The sequence below is a fragment of the Gossypium raimondii genome, chromosome 11 (genome assembly GCF_025698545.1).
Source record: "Gossypium raimondii isolate GPD5lz chromosome 11, ASM2569854v1, whole genome shotgun sequence".
NCBI classification, from domain to species: Eukaryota; Viridiplantae; Streptophyta; class Magnoliopsida; order Malvales; family Malvaceae; genus Gossypium; species Gossypium raimondii.
In genome coordinates, this window is record NC_068575.1 from 26,756,981 (window position 1) to 26,775,621 (window position 18,641).

Here is an 18,641-nt window from a genome sequence, read left to right on the forward strand (position 1 = left end):
GGACTAATTTCCAAAACTATTAAAGAATTAGGGTTTTTCCATGAATGCTATCATATGGTTCTTGAAGTTTGATAAAAGATTATGAGCCTTTGTTGTTAAATAAACAACTTTTGTAAAGTAATTTTGATGAAATTATCATTTAGGGACTTATTTATAAAAATAGTAAAATATCATGAAGAAATTGTGAATTGATGATTTGTATGTGGTCATATGAGTCCCTAGGTAAATCGACAAGCATGATATGTGGTTGAGATTGCATAGATATCATTTTACGAGCTTAATGACTAAATTGTGAAAAGTTAAAATATTTGGGGCAAAATAGTAATTATGTATAAATGTGGATTATTGATTAAATTTAATGTTTGAGGCTAATTGAAATGTTTAATTAAATATATTTCTTAATTTAGATCAAGATAAATCTCAGCTTGACTTAAACCGAGGGAAGGCGAAAGTCAGAGATTTGCTCGATTGTATTTTCTTCATCCTAGTTGTTGAGGTAAGTTCATAGTATTTCTATACGTAATTTAATTTCTACTTGTTGTTACAATGTAGTTATGTAATTATTTACACTTAATTATACCTTGAATTGCACTTACGTGCCCCTATTGTACTTCGGTACCCCTGAATTGCATTTACGTGCCCATGTTTGTACTTCGGTACCCCTAAATTGCACTTATGTGCCTCTGTTTGTAATTCGATACCCTAGAATTACAGTTACGTGCCCCCTTTTGTACTACGGTACCCGTAAATTACACTTATGTGCCCCTATTTTACTTCGGTACCCTTGAATTGCACTTGCATGCCCTGTTGTACTTCGGTACTCCTAAATTGCACTTGCGTGCCCCTATTTGTACTGTGGTACCCTTAAATTGCACATACGTGCCTCCGTTTACACTCCGGTAACTTCAAATCAAGTAAAATAAGAGTTGCATTCTTTTTTTGTTAAGTTAAAAGATTTACTATGTTCTTACTAAGCTCTATAAGCTTATAGGTTTTTGTGTATTGTTTTGTAGATCGCTACCGCTGATTTTTGGACGGATTGAATCTTTGGATCATACTTTTCACCAATGTTTGTAATTCTTGTACTCCTTAGGGTTGTGGCATTTATATGTGGCTCTCTAGGTTGTTATGGCATCTTTTGGACAAACTACTAAACTAATATGTTATGCACTTTGCTAAGTTTGTAAATATGTAACCTTTTGGTACAATTAAAATGTTAAGAAAATATACACTTGTGGTTGGTTTTGGCTTGTTGGTGAATTAAGTTACTATGATAGAAATGGTCTTAATTCGTGTATGTTTTAAGATGATATGGAGCTAGATGTGTATGCTGGAAGTAAGGTTAATTATACATATGTTTTGGTAAGTTTGATGAATTGTGATTGAGGTGCCTTTTGGCATATTGGTTGTATGGATATTTGGTATAAGGAATTAGTCTTATTATGCATGATTTAGGTATGTTTTAAGGTATTAATTATACGTGCAAGTTGCTTGTAGCTGCATGTTTGAATAAGTGAAAGAAATGGCTTGATTTTGGCCATTTTCTTGTCCACACGGGTTTGTGTCTCAATCGTGTGTGACACACGGCCATGCGACACGGTCGTGTGTCCCCAGTAAGTTTTAATGGTTGTTTTTCAAAAGTTGCATGGCCTAACACATGGCCTGCCACTTGGACGTGGGAGGCCATTTCGTATTGCCTAACCCAAGTCAGAGAGTTACACAGCTGTGTGACACCTGCAGTGTGAATTTTCTAACTTTTTCCTTGAGGTTTTGGAACGACAAAAATGTGCAAGTGTACACAATCGCAACAAGTAAATGTCGAGTTATCGTACCCACAGGGACTGTAAAAAGGAATATTTATGAAATTAATGTTAAAACACATTGGTGATGGAAAATATTTTGGTTTAAAGATGATTAAAAACTAAAGGTTAAAAACTAAGTAAAAAAATTTAAAAATAAAAAGATTCTAATGCACGATTTCAAATAAGGTTTAATCAAGATGATATAATTGTGTTGGATTAATTACATTCTTTTAACTTAGAATTATTAAACTTATGTTTATACTGCTACGAACAAATGCACGGAAACTCTGTAATTTGCTAACTACTGCTCATACATACTTATTAAATTAACCAATCTCTTGAACATTTTCCAATTTCAATCCAAGCGATTAATCAATCTTCACAAGAATATAAAAGATCAAGTGAGGTAACAGAGTATTTCTACCCTGAAACAGTTTAATCTTCACAAGAATATGTATCGCCAAATAAAATGCTAAATTAACTTCACTACCTTAGAAGAATAAACATGCATCGATTAAGTATTGTGTTGATTAATTACAATTTCAATACGATTTAATAATTAATTCATTATCTTCATCCTAGTTGTTGAGGTAAGTTCATAGTATTTCTATACGTAATTTAATTTCTACTTGTTGTTACAATGTAGTTATGTAATTATTTACACTTAATTATACCTTGAATTGCACTTACGTGCCCTATTGTACTTCTGCACCTGAATTGCATTTACGTGCCCATGTTTGTACTTCTACATTCCCTAAATTGCACTTATGTGCCTCGCTTGTAATTCGATACCCTAGAATTACGCCACGTGCCCCTTTTGTACTACGGCACCGTAAATTACACTTATGTGCCCCTATTTTACTTGGTACCCTTGAATTGCACTTGCATGCCTGTTGTACTTCTAAGATTCTAAATTGCACTTATGTGCCCCTATTTGTACTTGTGGTACCCTTAAATTGCACATACGTGCCTCGTTTACTCGGTAACTTCAAATCAAGTAAAATAAGAGTTGCATTCTTTTTTGTTAAGTTAAAAGATTTACTATGTTCTTACTAAGCTCTATAAGCTTATAGGTTTTGTGTATTGTTTTGTAGATCGCTCACTGATTTTTGACTGATTGAATCTTTGGATCATACTTTTCACCAATGTTTGTAATTCTTGTACTCCTTAGGGTTGTGGCATTTATATGTGGCTCTCTAGGTTGTTATGGCATCTTTTGGACAAACTACTAAACTAATATGTTATGCACTTTGCTAAGTTTGTAAATATGTAACCTTTTGGTACAATTAAAATGTTAAGAAAATATACACTTGTGGTTGGTTTTGGCTTGTTGGTGAATTAAGTTACTATGATAGAAATGGTCTTAATTCGTGTATGTTTTAAGATGATATGGAGCTAGATGTGTATGCTGGAAGTAAGGTTAATTATACATATGTTTTGGTAAGTTTGATGAATTGTGATTGAGGTGCCTTTTGGCATATTGGTTGTATGGATATTTGGTATAAGGAATTAGTCTTATTATGCATGATTTAGGTATGTTTTAAGGTATTAATTATACGTGCAAGTTGCTTGTAGTGCATGTTTGAATAAGTGAAAGAAATGGCTTGATTTTGGCCATTTTCTTGTCCACACGGGTTTGTGTCTCAATCGTGTGTGACACACGCCATGCGACTACTGGCCGTGTGTCCCCAGAAGTTTTAATGGTTGTTTTCAAAGTTGCATGGCCTAACACATGGCTCGCCACTTGGACGTGGGAGGCCATTTCGTATTGCCTAACCCAAGTCGAGAGTTACACAAATTGTGTGACACCTGCGAGGTGAATTTTCTAACTTTTTCCTTGAGGTTTTGGAACGACAAAATGTGCAAGTGTACACAATCGCAACAAGTAAATGTCGAGTTATCGTATCTACGTGGACCGTAAAAGGAATATTTATGAAATTAATGTTAAAACACATTGGTGATGGAAAATATTTTGGTTTAAAGATGATTAAAACTAAAGGTTAAAAACTAAGTAAAAAAATTTAAAAATAAAAAGATTCTAATGCACGATTTCAAATAAGGTTTAATCAAGATGATATAATTGTGTTGGATTAATTACATTCTTTTAACTTAGAATTATTAAACTTATGTTTATCTTGCATTTAACAAATGCACGGAAACTCGTAATTTGCTAACTATCGCTCATACATACTTATTAAATTAACCAATCTCTTGAACATTTTCCAATTTCAATCCAAGCGATTAATCAATCTTCACAAGAATATAAAAGATCAAGTGAGGTAACAGAGTATTTCTACCCTGAAACAGTTTAATCTTCACAAGAATATGTATCGCCAAATAAAATGCTAAATTAACTTCAGCTACCTTAGAAGAATAAACATGCACTGATTAAGTATTGTGTTGATTAATTACAATTTCAATACGATTTAATAATTAATTCATTAGTTATCTAACAATTAATATTGCAAGAATAACTTAGGCATGATTTTACTTAATCAAGCATCTTACCGAGGCCTATAACAGCACGAACACAATTTCAATAATTCAATCAAGCAAAATATAATCAACCCAACACGGATTAAATTCAAGCTAGATTGATTAAAATAACAATTTATATAGCATAAATATTCATAAACATGTTTTTCAAAACAACAACGAAATTTAAAGAGATAGGGAACAAGAAGTAAATTCGGTGTTTCTCTGTGGCTTGACTGGTTTCTCCGTTCTTCGTTCTCCATTGTCCTTGGCTATCAAGGTGGCTTATGAACACTTTAATTACAGCTTAACAATGGCTGATGAGGACCTCTTTCCCAAGAGAAGAAATTGGCACTTGAACAAAAGGGAAAATGGGAATGAAAAGTTGAGAGAAAGTGAGAGAGGAGAAGAGAGAATGAGAGTGTGAGGGATGAGTTTTTTTTTCTTTTTTTGATAACAAGACCCAAGGGTCACACTTTAATTAATAGCATCATTTAAAAAAATTCATGGATATCCGCCGAATAATCCATATTAAAATCAATAGAACAATTATTTGTTTTGGCCCAAGTACAAATAACATCAGCGACCTTATTACAACAACGCGGGACCCAATTAAAATTAAACTGAATAAAAAAATAGGTTTGCTTCTTAATTTCCCGCACGCGGTGGCCCAGCATCGTCAGGTCTTCCTGCCTTCTGTTGAAACGGTTGACTAGACTTGCGCAATCAGACTCCAACTCTACAATTTTGCAATTTTTTGACTGCACGAATTTAATGCTCTCTTCCATGGCCAGCAGCTCCGCCCATTCAATTTGCATCTCCTTATTCACATAACCCATGCGCCCCCCATGAACAAAACCATCGGCATCCCTGGCCACCAAACTGTAGCATGCAAACTTCCCATGAACAGAGGTGTCGAAATTAATTTTTATCGTTCCCTGATGCGGCTTCTTTCAAGCTTTATACTCATTTTTTCTCGGAAGCACCGGGTCCTCCAAAAAATTAAAAATCTGAAAATCTTTACTCAAAGTCGTAGCTCGGTCCCAGGTAACTTTAGCGTCTTTCTCAACCCCCTGATGATACTATTATTTCTGCTATTCCAAATGTTCTAGAGGATAGTTATGAGGTCAGACACCGCCTTGATATCTAGCACTCTTGCAACATCCTCAATCCAGTCCACACAGTGGAGATAATTCCCATCCAAGAGCTTCTTGTCAAGACCACCTACCTCCACCACCTTACGAGCCTTCGGGCAATCTTTCAGAGCATGAATGAGAGTTTCCCTCTCTTTCCCACATCTTGGACAAATATCCTCAAAACCTATGCGAAAGCTGGAAATTTTTTCATACGTAGGCAAAATATTATGTCCAAGTCTCTAGCAAAAAATGTAAATTTTCGGAAGGGTTTTTAGCTTCCATATGATTTTCCAGAAAATCTTGTGAGGCCCAAAACCGATCTGCTTGAAGATCGGCCACAAATAATCAGATTTAGAGGAAAACACCCTATGCGGATTGTGGAACCAAGTACGACAATCATTCGGGCCATTATGAAGAATTGTAATATTGCAAATTTGATTCCTCATGTTTTCACCATAGATACTCGACACCCTATCTTTGTTCTAGCCATCTTTGCGCTCATTAAATAAATTCCTCATGTAAACCTCTTTAACCATACTTTTGTCCATGCAGATAGACTTCCCCAACAGGCCCTCAAACCCCTAATTATCATGCCAAATGTTGATATTTTTTCCCTCTCCAACGGTCCACCCAAAACCCTAGTTAAGAATCTTAGCAGCCTGGGCTATGCTTTGCCACGTAAAGGAGGGTTTGTCCATGCACTTTGGACAGAAGACGTTGCTGTCAGAGAAATACTTCACACTTAAGACTTTATAACAGAAGGTATCCTTACAGTGAATGAGATGCCACACCTGTCTGCCCAGCAGAGCGATATTAAACAACCTTAGGTGCCTAAAACCAATGCCTCCCATACCTTTGGGATGACATATTCGGTCCCAAGTCAACATACTCCAACCCCTTCTATTCTCCCCCAACTACACCAAAACAGACTTTTAGCGGTGTTTTTAGCAGCGATTGGATAAAAACGCCGCTAAAAATCGAGCATTAACGGTGCTTTACGTAAAAAGCTGCAAAAAATGAGCAAAAAATGCCACAAAAAACCTAAGCCCAACGACATCATTTTTTGACCTTTCGGGGCTTTAGCTGCGTTTTTGAAAAAGCGCCGCTATTGGTCGGGTCTTTAGCGGCGTTTTTGAAAAAGCGCCGCTAATGCTCGATTCTTTCACGGTGTTTTTGAAAAAGCACCGCTAATGCTCGGGTCTTTAGCGGCATTTTTGAAAAAGCGCCGCTAATGCTCGGGTCTTTAGTGACGTTTTTGAAAAAGCACCACTAATGCTCGGGTCTTTAGTGTTGCTTTTGAAAAAGCGCCGCTAATCCCGAATTGATCCTCCATACCAAAATAAGCGAAAATGAGTTTAAAAGGTTTCCAAAACATTAACATTTAAACATTTATTAAGAATTTTTCTTCTGTTTTCAATATAAATGGCTTAAAAACGAAAAAAAAAGTCTTAAACTTTGTTTGATTAAAAAATTTCGTATATAAAAAGGAACATCTTTAAATTTATGTGGATGGTTTTTATTTAGTTTCATTATGGGGAGATTAAAGATTGATGGAGATTTTACCTAACAAATTATTATAAAAAGAGAGAAGATGGATTTAACACATTTTGAGAATCCATTCCCTAATGAGCTGTATGGTGTATCAATTACGCATGTATGAATATATTTTCCTTCCACCATGTGCTGCCATGAAACTTTGAGCCAATATTGTGGATTCCCGAAGAATTAGAAGATAAAAGAAAACCTATGAGAGATTATTCTAAGAGTTACTGGTTTAAGGTTGGTTTTGGATTTTGAAGGAAAGATATGTTGCATCAATTACACATGTGGATTTAATACAAGTTGGATCATTTTCCTCATCAGCTAACATTTTCTTATTCTAGTTTAGATCCAAATCCACACACCCAATTTTGATTTATGCCCATCAAACTAATTCTTTTTATTGTAAAAACATATTATTTCAGTAATAAATGTTGAATCAACATTATTTTAATAATAAATTATTTTATTCATTTTACTTTAGTATTTTTTCCCATCATGTTGATTTAGGTATAGTTTGATAGACAGTCGTTTACTTGTGATTAGTATAAAATAACAATGACGATAAAATTAGATAAAAGTAAACTAATCGCATCAAGACCGCCCATCCAAATCCCACCATACTCTTCTTTTAGTTTTTTAAACCCTAAATAAGAAAGACAACCTCATTTAGCTAAGTCATTAACCCTTTCTTAAATTTCCATAATAAAACTCGTACCTATTAAAAACCCTATTTTAACAAAATTCAACTATCTTTGAATTATTCGTAACCCTATATTTATAATACGACGTGGTGATCGCTAGACCTTTAATTAGTTAACATACTTTTTTATTGACTAACATCTCTTGTTTTATTGACTCATTTAATTTTAATTTAATAATTTTATAATTTAATCTAAAGAGTTCAAATTCGAATTATTGTTTTGATATAATTTTTTATTTAACAAGAGCTGAATCATACTCTATAGGATTTGAACCTTGGGCGATAGGTTCAAATTCAAATTCTTTTTGGTTTAGAGGGTTTTATGTTTGGTCAGTGATAAGTTTTTTCTTTCGCATGTGATTTATCTTTTCGATATACAAAATGGTAGGGTGAAGGATTTAAATTGTGGAATGTTTGGTTTATATAAGCAGCAACGTAAGAGAAGAAAAGCAAGATAAAATTCAAAAGATGATCCCATTGTTGACTGATTCATTTACTACGAGCTTCTCCCTCGTATTGTAGCGACACTGATGTACAAAATATTTCAGAGATGTACAGATTTTTCGAGTTTAAAAACTACATTGAGTGTATTTTCGTAGGAGTTCAGTTGATTTAAAAACTACATTAAATGGTTTAGGATTTAAATATTAGATTTAAAAAAAACATTCATAAATAAATAAAATCACTTAACTAATAATTTTTAACAGATAAAATAAAAAATTTTAACAGAGCAAAATGACATCGTTTTGTTCAAAATAAAATTATTTTTTGCACAAAAAGTAAGCAATAACGGCGTTTTTATAAAAAAACGCCACAAAATTCATTTTACCTAAAAAATTTCGCGCTGATTTTTACCAAATTTCCTCCCTAAAACCCCTAACTTTGCAAACAAAATGAAAAAAAGAAGAGGAAAATGGAGGCACCAAAGAGGATTCAGTAGAAAACCTCTCCAATCTACTTACGAGTCAGCAATTACTACTACCGTTTGTTTCCCTAGAAAATATATGAGACTTCATATTATTATTTTGTTTGTTTATTTGTGTGTGTGTTTCATCTTGTTGTGTTCATTACTCAGATCCCTATCGCTTTTATTTTTGTTCCATTTTTCCTATTTCTTTTCTAATTTTGGGTGTTATTTATTCGATATAGATTTTTAATTATAATTTTGATCATCTTCCAAAAGAGGGAACTCGTTTTTGAAAACCCTAAGCAGAAGGAAGAAATCGAAGTGAGGTGTGACACCGCCTCTTCTCCACCGCCAGCCATGAAGGTTCTATCTCTCAACCATGAATGTATCTTTCTTACACAAAAAATAAGCTTTACGAAGTTTAAAATTTAACCGTGCACCCTTTCTTTTTATTATTGTTTTTTTTCTCTTTGCAGTTCAATATTGCCAACCTCACTACGGGATGCCAGAAGAAGCTAGAAATCGACGATGACCAGAAACTGTAAGTTTCCTTGCTTATATCTTTATATATTATATGCTTATCTTTCAATTTTATTTAGCTTTATTTTTGAAATGCTTTATTCCAAAATAATCAGCATTTGTAGCAGTCCAAAATAATTAGCAGTCCCTGATTCAGTTCTGTTTTCTTTTTTTCTTTCTTTCTATAATTCATGAGAGTTGTATTTTAATTTTGGTTTTTGTTTTCTTGTTTGCAGATCAACACAATACCTCTTAATCATAGCAAGGGGCATGCAAATGTGGAACCTCTTTTCAACAGCTTGGCCTTGCAGCAATACATTCTTTTATGCTCACAGGTTCAGTATTCAAACATGGTTGACTCAATATGCTTCCTTGTTCTTTGGTAAAGTTTGAGATTTAGTTTTGTACTTAAAAAGGTAAAAATTTAATAGTTTATATATTTTTCAATTTAAAAATATAGTCCAAAACATAATATTTTCAGTCAAAATTTGCTTATACACTTACTGAGTTTTTTACCAAGTCGTAAGCAGGTCTTTGGACTTCCGAGATTTGTAGGTTTAGAACGTATGATAGATACTGATTGACAATTAAATTATGAATATATAAAAGAAACATGTATAATTATGGTTTTTTTTTCTATTGAAATCAATAATCTCTCTTGTCAAGACAGATGACAGATATTGATAAGTCGAAGGATGCTTTACTAAAATCTCAGAAATCAAAGAGGTATCTTGAATTCGAAAAGGGATTCAGGTCCATTGCATGGATGGAATGTAATAGTATTGATTTATATAGATGTAGACTTTGTTTAGCATGACATTAAAAGCTTAGATTATATTGGGATTATGGTAAGAAATAGGGTCAACTACAAAAATGGTCACTACACTTGTGGTTTCATTTTTGTTATTGAATTATGAAACAACTTTTCTAGTTAATTTTGTAGTATAATTAGTTCATATTTCATTAGTAAAAGTATCTACTTTAAACACCTAATAGTTTTTGCATGGATGTTTTGAGTTTATTATATACCCTGTGACTTGCACATTGGCAATGACATAGTAGGTTGCTGGGTAGTTTAAGCCAGCGGCTTGTTGATCTATGCAATTTATAGATTTTCATTCTCTTGTTAGGTATGTTAAAAAATTGCTCATTCGGCAGGTGTGATGTGAACCTCTTGTTGGCGACATTATGTACTCATACCATTCAAACCCGTGAAGGAAGTATAGTTAAAGCTCTAGATTGTAATGCTGCTGTGGCTAGTCGGGATGTATTGGAAAAGACAGTTTATGCTCGATTCTTTGATTGGTATGCTTATGTTAATTCATGTTTGGAGGCATTTATTTTATCATATGCTCATATTTTGTATTACTTGCCTTGCCTGCATGGGGTCAAGATTAAACTGTTTCTGTTCTAAAAATTTTCTATCTATTTTGTAAGGCTTGTTGATAAGATTAATATATCAGTGGGGCAAGATCCAAATTCCCATGTGCAAATTGGAGTTTTGGACATCTATGTATTTGAATGCTTTAAGCATAATAGGTAAAATATTGTTCTTTGGTTTTGTATGTTTTATTTAATATTTTTATCGTTATTATTATGTAAATTATGAGTAAATATTTGATGCCAATTTTTTTCATGTTTTTGTGATGCAATATGGTTTGAGTTCCATTTTATGAAAGACATGAAAAACAAAATATTAGATACTGTTAAATTGAGTTCTATTTTACATTGACCTTTTTAAGAACTTGGGAAACATCAATGACCTTTCTTCTAAGGACTATCCAGGATATTATGTGATAAGCAGCATCGAATCCCGATTGAGTAGAGTATTAACATGAATTTATTAAGATGAATACTTCTTTTGGGGGGGGAGGATTTTTAGCACTCTGTTGGATTACCTTCTTATAATTATATTCTTGACATTGCATCAATTAATCTCTCTTCTTATTGCTATTTTTTATTCCTCAGATTATGACCCCCTCTCTCACAAGCATGCTTGTTGGGAAATATGTTCCAGTAGATGTTGCTGCACTGCTAAACTCAACACTCCAGGTGAATTCTTTTGTCGCATAACTTTTCTTTTCTCCAAATATTGTTCATTCCTTATGGTTAGTACTTAACCAGACCATTACCTTAAGTGGTCTAAATGATGTTACATTATCTGGTTTGGATGTTACATTTGAGTTTTAGAAAATGAAAATATTAGAAAAAGTTTACAAATGGTGGTGGATCTGTATCCTGATGATACTTTATTGATGGTGGGTTTGTAAATTGAAGTGTTTAAATATTATAAATTGAAGTGTTTAAGTGCTGCAAATTGAAGTATTTAGTTGCTGGAAATTGAGATGTTTTATCGCTGTAATTGAGGTGTATAAATGTTGTTAATTGATATGTTTAAGTGCTGCAAATTGAAGTGTTTAAGTGCTGCAAATTGAAGTGTTTAAGTGCTGCAAATTGAATTGTTTAGTTGCTGGAAATTAAGATGTTTTATCGTTGTAATTGAGGTGTATAAATGTTGTTAATTGATATGTTTAAGTGCTGCAAATTTAAGTGTTTAAATGCTGTAAATTGAAGTGTTTAAGTGCTGCAAATTGAAGTGTTTAAGTGCTGCAAATTGAAGTATTTAGTTGCTGGAAATTGAGATGTTTTACCGCTGTAATTGAGGTGTATAAATGTTGTTAATTGATATGTTTAAGTGCTGCAAATTTAAGTGTTTAAATGTTGTAAATTGAAGTGTTTAAGTGCTGCAAATTGAAGTGTTTAAGTGCTGCAAATTGAAGTGTTTAGTTGTTGGAAATTGAGATGTTTTATCGCTGTAATTGATGTGTATAAATGTTGTTAATTGATATGTTAAAGTGCTTCAAATTGAAGTGTTTAAATGCTGTAAATTGAAGTGTTAAAGTGCTACATTCCATTGTCACCTCCCCCATTTCTTTATGTATCAATAACTATATTAATGAAATCAAGTACTACAATTATATATTATTACAGATGGGGGTTGGAGAATACGATCAAAGGGAAAACATCAGATATGGTGATTCCCAGCCAAGCAGTGGCTTCTTAGACACCCAACATTTTGCACAACCAAGCATGACCAAAACTTCTAAACCCACATGTTGAGGTTGCTACACACAAGTCCCTTCCTTTTTTTAGTTTATGTGATATGTGATGATTGTGTTTTAAAATTTAACTTGTTTTAGTTCCTTACATTCTTATAGGATTCACACTCAAGGAGCAAGAAACATCTCAGCAACTCATTGGGATCGAGAAGTCAAAATTCAGAATCAAGTGACCCACAAGAGCTAGATTTGGAGCTTAGACTGTCACTATAATCAGTAATTTTTTTTGCTACTTTAAATGCATGCTCATGGAACTACATTTTATGCTTTCCTAGAATTGTAAGTTCAAATAAGGTGTTGATCTGCAATTTATACATACAACTTGAGCAAGTTGATATGAACTAGTTTCAATTTTTTTAAAAAAAAATTTCAAAGGAATGTTATGTAATCAAAGGCAATTTGACTTGCTGCATGAGATATGGTGGAAAACATTTATCTTCTTGTTCATGAATTTCCATTTTAATACGTCTTCAAATTAAATTATAGATTTCTTAATTGGTGGAATCTCACTTTTGCTGTTGCTGCAATCTCTAACCAAAGAATAGAGTGATGTATGTACTCATAACAGTTCTAAAGAATTTGCTTAAGCAAGTAAAGGGATTGGCGTTTTTATAATGATTTAGGATAGGAATGGAGCAAATCCAAAGAATGGAGTGGTGTTTTTATAATAATTCTTTTTCATGACCTTTAGTGGCGTTTGTGAGAAAAGCCCCGCTAAAGGTCATGGTCTTTAGCGGCATTTGTGTAAAATGTGCCGCTAAAGGTCGTGCTCTTTATCGGCGTTTGTGGGAAAAGCGCCGCTAAAGGTCTTAGTCTTTAGTGGCGTTTTTAGAAAAAAACGCCGCTAAAGTTAGTGACGTGGTCTTTAACGGCGTTTAATACTTTTAGCGGTGCTAAAAAGCGTCGTTAAAGCCCTAAAAAGAGCCGCTAAAAGCCTATTTTGGTGTAGTGCCCCCTCCCCACCAAACCCAGCGCATCATGGACTGGATATCCTTGATCACCCCTTTAGGAGCCATGAAAACTGAAAAAGCATAAGTTGGGAGCGCTTGGAGAACAGACTTAATAACGATCTCCTTTCTGCCATTAGACAAAAGCCGTTTTGACCAACTATTGATTTTGCAAGATATGCGGTCCAAGACAATCTTAAAAATACTCGATCTCTTTTTAGCAGCAGGGATGGGTAGACCTAAGTAGCTGTCGAGCTTATCCACAACTTTCATCTTGAGCAAACTCCCCAAGGCCGTAGGATGGAAAATAGGAGTATTGGGGCTAAAGCACACCGTATACTTCTCCAACTTTATACTCTGACCCGACATCTGAGAGAAGTTGTCCAAAGTTTTCATGAAAACATCCACCTTTTTGCGTTGGTACCTGACAAACAAAAGAGCATCATCATCAAAGAAAAAATGGTTAATTCTAGGGCCAGCCTTACTCGCACGAATACCCTTTAACTCATTATTCGCTTGAGCATCTAACAACATACGGGAGAGAACATCCATGCAAAATAGAAATAAGTAAGGGGAAAGGGGATCTCCTTGGTGAAGTCCCCTTTCCGGAGTAATAACATCCGTCAGATTCCGATTGCACTTTACTCTATACCGTACCGTACAAATGCAGTTCATAATTTTTTTAACCCAATTACTAGAGAATCCTATTTTTAACATCACTTTTTCGAGCAAGCTCCACTCCACCCGATCATAAGCTTTGCTCATATCGAGCTTGATAACGCAACCCTTATTTGGACCGTTTTTAGAGCTGTGTAGATAGTGCATAAGCTCATGAGAAACCAAGACGTTATCATGGATCATCCGGCCAGGAACATAGGCACTTTGATTTTGACTGATGCACTGGGGAAGCACCACTTTGAGCTGGTTCGCCAAGACTTTTGATACGATCTTATAAATGACCTTGGACAAACTTATAGGGCGAAAGTTAGTCATATCACAAGGGTTCTTAATCTTAGGAATCATAACAGTAAGGGTATCATTGATACAATCCACATTCTTATTTCCGTTGAGGATGTCGCGACAAGTCCTAAGAGCATCGCTGCCAACTATTTGCCAATGATCTTTAAAAAAGTTCCTAGACAGACCATCAATCCCCGGAGCTTTCCTGGGGTCCATTTCCTTAAAAGCCTCCATTATCTCCTCATCTGAGAAATCCCTGTTGAACTAGCAATTCATATTGTTGGTCATACACTTCGGAACAAAAACAAGATCAACATCCTCATTTGACCTAATTGAAGTTTTGAAAGGGTTATGGAAGTAGCTCCAAGCAATATGACTGATTTCGTTCTTATCTTCATACCACACACTGTTCACATCTTTCAGCTTATCAATAAGATTTTTCTTCTTACGCCCCGTAACCCGCACATGGAAATAACGGGTATTCCTGTCACCTTCTCTTAACCATTGGTTACAAGCCCTTTGCGCCCAATACTTCTCTTCCGCGTCATACAACTTGCCAAGATGGTCACGAGTAGTCTTTAGAAGGTTCAACGATCCCATGCTGATAGGCCCATCCATAATCTTCCCAATCTTCTTTTCCAACCTGTTGATATCATATTTCATTCTTCTGTACCTTCCATATTGCCACGGTCCAAGCTCCTTTCGGACGTTTTCCATCTTATTCATCATGTCGCTGTTCTTATCATCCCAGATACGCTTAATAATATTCCTGGCTTCCTGCTCCTTAGCCCAGCAAGCGTCATACTTAAACCATGTCCTCTGCTAGCTTCCTTTCTCCTCCGGCTTGTTACCAACTGTATTAAGGAGAACAGAATCATGGTCAGACTTAGACTGTTGCACCACTCTAGTATTCATAAAAGGCAACTTCTCAACCAAATCATCCGAGATAAGGAACCTGTCCAGTCTCTCCTTAACAAGGTTAGGGCCCTCTCTGTTGTTTGACCACGTAAACCACGCATTAGTAGTCTTAACATCCACCAACGCCTGTTCTTCCAACATATCACTAAAATCCTCCATCGATCTCCTCAGTTTCTTTCGACCCCATCCTTTTAAGTATTGTTAAGAATAGCATTAAAATCGTCCCCCACAATGCATCCCTCCTTAACCGTTCTCTTAACCCTCCTCAACATATCCCATGATAGATTCCATTCATTTGGGTCAGCATTTCCATAGAAGCCCGTAAATCGGATCACCTTACTCTCCTCCAGCGAAACCAGTGAGTCAATATGATAGTTGGAAAAATTTTGGACCTCGACCTTGACACCCTCTCTCCATAGCAAAGCAAGACCGTCACTCCTACCTTCCGAGTTAACAGCCACGCAGCCTTTCATCCTGCATATAGATCAGATATGAGTAAAACTATTAGACTGGACTTTTGTTTCACAAAGAAAGACAACATCAGGGGCATTAGCAACGAGGAGTTGCTTCAACTCACGAACTGTCGCAGGGTTACCAATCCCACGACAGTTCCAGCAAAAAATCCTTATAGCTCTTGGCAGTGCAGTCTCGCCAATAACTTGTTTATCTCCTCCGTTGTTGTAATCAACTCATTTTTAGGTCTTTCCACTATCGATACACCTAGGCAGCCAAGAAACCAAAGGGTGAAAGCATCCACGGCAGGACTAACAAGCCCAGAAAATAAACAAGAAACGAGAAGAATCGAGAGGAAAAAATAAGAAAAACACAGCCAACAATCAGAAGAGAGAAAAAAGAAAATTAAACAAAAGAAACAGTGAAACACGGACCAAAAGCGGAAAAGAGACGAGTCAAAAGCAGTAAACAAAAAGAAAACACGGACCAAACTGCGTACATACACACAGATATTTCGTTCCATTTGTTGTACCCAATAGTGTAGAGGGGGTCTCTTTCGCTGATGGAATTTGCTATTTTTAGCAGCCACAATCAGCTATAAAAGCCACCCCTTTTTGATCATTCAACTCATCCCTCACACTCTCATTCTCTCTTCTCCTCTCTCACTTTCTCTCAACTTTTCCTTCCCATTTTCCCTTTTGTTCAAGTGCCGATTTACTTCTACACTGTTGGGCTCTATTGTCTTTCCGCTCCTCAATGTCAATGCTTTACAATGTTCCTTCCACAAATTTCTCAGATTCTCTGTGTCACTAGGTAGAGCACCTTATGGTCGGTTCCTGAGTTCAGTAGCAAGTTGGTTCACTTGATTATCCAAATTCCTTAGAGTGGCATCATTTTTCACCATGTACGCCTTCAATAGATTCCCTAAGCTATTGGATGGTTCCACTTGGGTTGGTTTCTGAACTTGTTGGGGGAAACTAGGCAGCTGAGTTGGTCTAGGTTGGGCGTAAGTGTTACTAGTTCTAGCCCCTTGGTTACTTTAGGAAAAGTTCGGGTGATTTCGCCACGATGAGTTATAAAAGTTGGATTACAGTCCTTGCCTACCCATGTAATATACAGATTCGGGGTTCAATGGACATTCTTCAAACAAATGTCCTTCCCCACAATATACAAAGACTATATTTTCAAATTGGTTAGGTGGTTGGGCTGCAAAACTATTAGACCCATTAGTGGTAAGATTCTTAAGCATTGAGGATATTGAAGATACCTGAGATGTGAGTGAAGTGAGAGCGTCCACTTCATGTATTCCAGCGACTCATCTTCCTAACACTGCTCGAATTGTTGGCCATTGAAAATTGTTACTAACAATCCTCTCAACAATTTTACAAGCCTCATTATAAGACTTAGAAAGGAAAGCACCATTAGTAGAGGCGTCCACTACCATCCTCGTGTGAGCGTTGAGACCATTACAGAATGTCTCAAGTTGAATGCAATGTGGGATTCCATGATGAGGGCACTTTCGTAATAACTCTTTGTACCTTTCCCATGCTTCATACAGGGACTCATCATCCATTTGTTGGAAGGTAGTGATCTTCATGAGGAATCTCTCGACTAACTCTTGCCATGTAAAAATGGAGTTCGGTGGCAATGAGTTCAACTAGGCACGAGCTCTGTCCCTTAGTGAATATGGGAACAACTTCAGTCGTAATGCATCTTCGGGTACTCTAGCTCACTTGAAAGAATCGCTCACTTCCATAAATAGTCTTAAGTAATGATGAGGATCTTCAGTAGCCATTCCACTAAATTGGCCCACAGTCTGAAGCATCTGGAACATGACTGGCTTTAGCTCAAATTGTTCTGCCTTGATTTTAAGTCTCCTAATACCCGAATTAAAATTGTTAAATACTGGCACAGCATCCTATCGTAAAGCTCTATCCCTATCATCAGTAATAAGGATAGGATTCTGAGCAAGGTTTGCTCCGTTTCTTTGATTCATATTCTCAAAGTTTATCTCTTCGGTCCTTCTCTGGTTCGCTTGTTTTCTTCGCTATCGAAAGGTCCGTTCTATTTCAAGGTCCACAGGGCGTAAGTTGATAATCTGGTCAATACTCATAAACACCTGAAATAGTCACAGAAAAATTAAGTAAGTAAAGATTTAAACAGAAAAATAAATAAACCAAAATGTAAAAATAGATTCACAAGTGATGGCTTTTTTTTAAGACAGTCCCCGGCAACGGCGCCAAAAATTTGGAACGACGAAAATGTACAAGTGTACACAATCGCAACAAGTAATAAAGTGACAAGTAAATGTCAAGTTATCGTACCCACAGGGACTGTAAAAAGGAATATTTATGAAATTAATGTTAAAACACTTTGGTGATGAAAAATATTTTGGTCTAAAGATGATTAACAACTATGGGTTAAAAACTAAGTAAAAAAATTAAAAATAAAAAGGTTCTAATGCACAATATCAAATAAGGTTTAATCAAGATTATATAATTTTGTTGTATTAATTACATTCCTTTAACTTAGAATTATTAAACTTATGTTTATACTGCTACAAAAAATTCACGGCAACTCTGTAATTTGCTAACTACTGCTCATACATACTTATTAAATTAATCAATCTCTTGAACATTTTCCAATGTCAATCCAAGCGATTAATCAATCTTCACAAGCATATAAAAGATCAAGTGAGGTAATAGAGTATTTCTACCTTGAAACAGTTTAATCACAATAATCTTGCAAGTTATGCAAGGCATATGTATCGCCAAATACAATGTTAAATTAACTTCAGCTACCTTAGAAGAATAAACATTCACTGATTAAGTATTGTGTCAATTAATTACAATTTCAATATGATTTAATAATTAATTCATTAGTTATCTAACAATTAATATTGCAAGAATAACTTAGGCATGATTTTACTTAATCAAGCATCTTACCGAGGCTTATAATAGCACAAACACAATTTTAATAATTCAAGCAGGAAAAATATAATCAACCCAACACGGATTAAATTTAAGCTAGATTGATTAAAATAACCATTTCAATAGCATAAATATCCATAAACATGTTTGTCAAAACAACAATGAAATTTAAAGAGATAGGGAACAAGAAGCAAATCTGGTGTTTCTCCGTGGCTTAACTGATTTCTTTGTTC

At 35.2% G+C, this 18,641-nt stretch overlaps 1 protein-coding gene and 2 non-coding genes across 4 annotated transcripts; 2 read left to right on the forward strand and 1 right to left on the reverse strand.

Moving 5' to 3' along the window:
• The first annotated feature begins 8,990 nt into the window (after positions 1-8,990).
• Positions 8,991-12,541, forward strand: LOC105804290 (uncharacterized). Of its 2 annotated transcripts, XR_008191263.1 has the most exons (6): positions 8,991-9,103; positions 9,344-9,416; positions 10,240-10,620; positions 11,050-11,133; positions 12,073-12,202; positions 12,300-12,541. It is a non-coding gene; the product is annotated as an uncharacterized LOC105804290 (transcript). The 2 variants fall into 2 exon arrangements; XR_008191264.1 differs by lacking the exon at positions 9,344-9,416 and having other exon boundaries at positions 8,997-9,103.
• A 1,830-nt stretch (positions 12,542-14,371) lies between these two features.
• Positions 14,372-15,184, reverse strand: LOC105801142 (uncharacterized). Its single transcript, XM_012632477.2, has 2 exons — positions 14,963-15,184; positions 14,372-14,884 (listed from the first exon to the last, which is right to left on the reverse strand). Exons 1-2 carry the CDS (start codon positions 15,182-15,184, stop codon positions 14,372-14,374), a joined length of 735 nt encoding a protein of 244 aa, XP_012487931.1.
• Positions 15,185-16,977: 1,793 nt separating this feature from the next.
• Positions 16,978-17,082, forward strand: LOC128035008 (small nucleolar RNA R71). The gene has a single exon (XR_008191412.1). It is a non-coding gene; the product is annotated as a small nucleolar RNA R71 (small nucleolar RNA).
• The last annotated feature ends 1,559 nt before the right edge of the window (positions 17,083-18,641 follow it).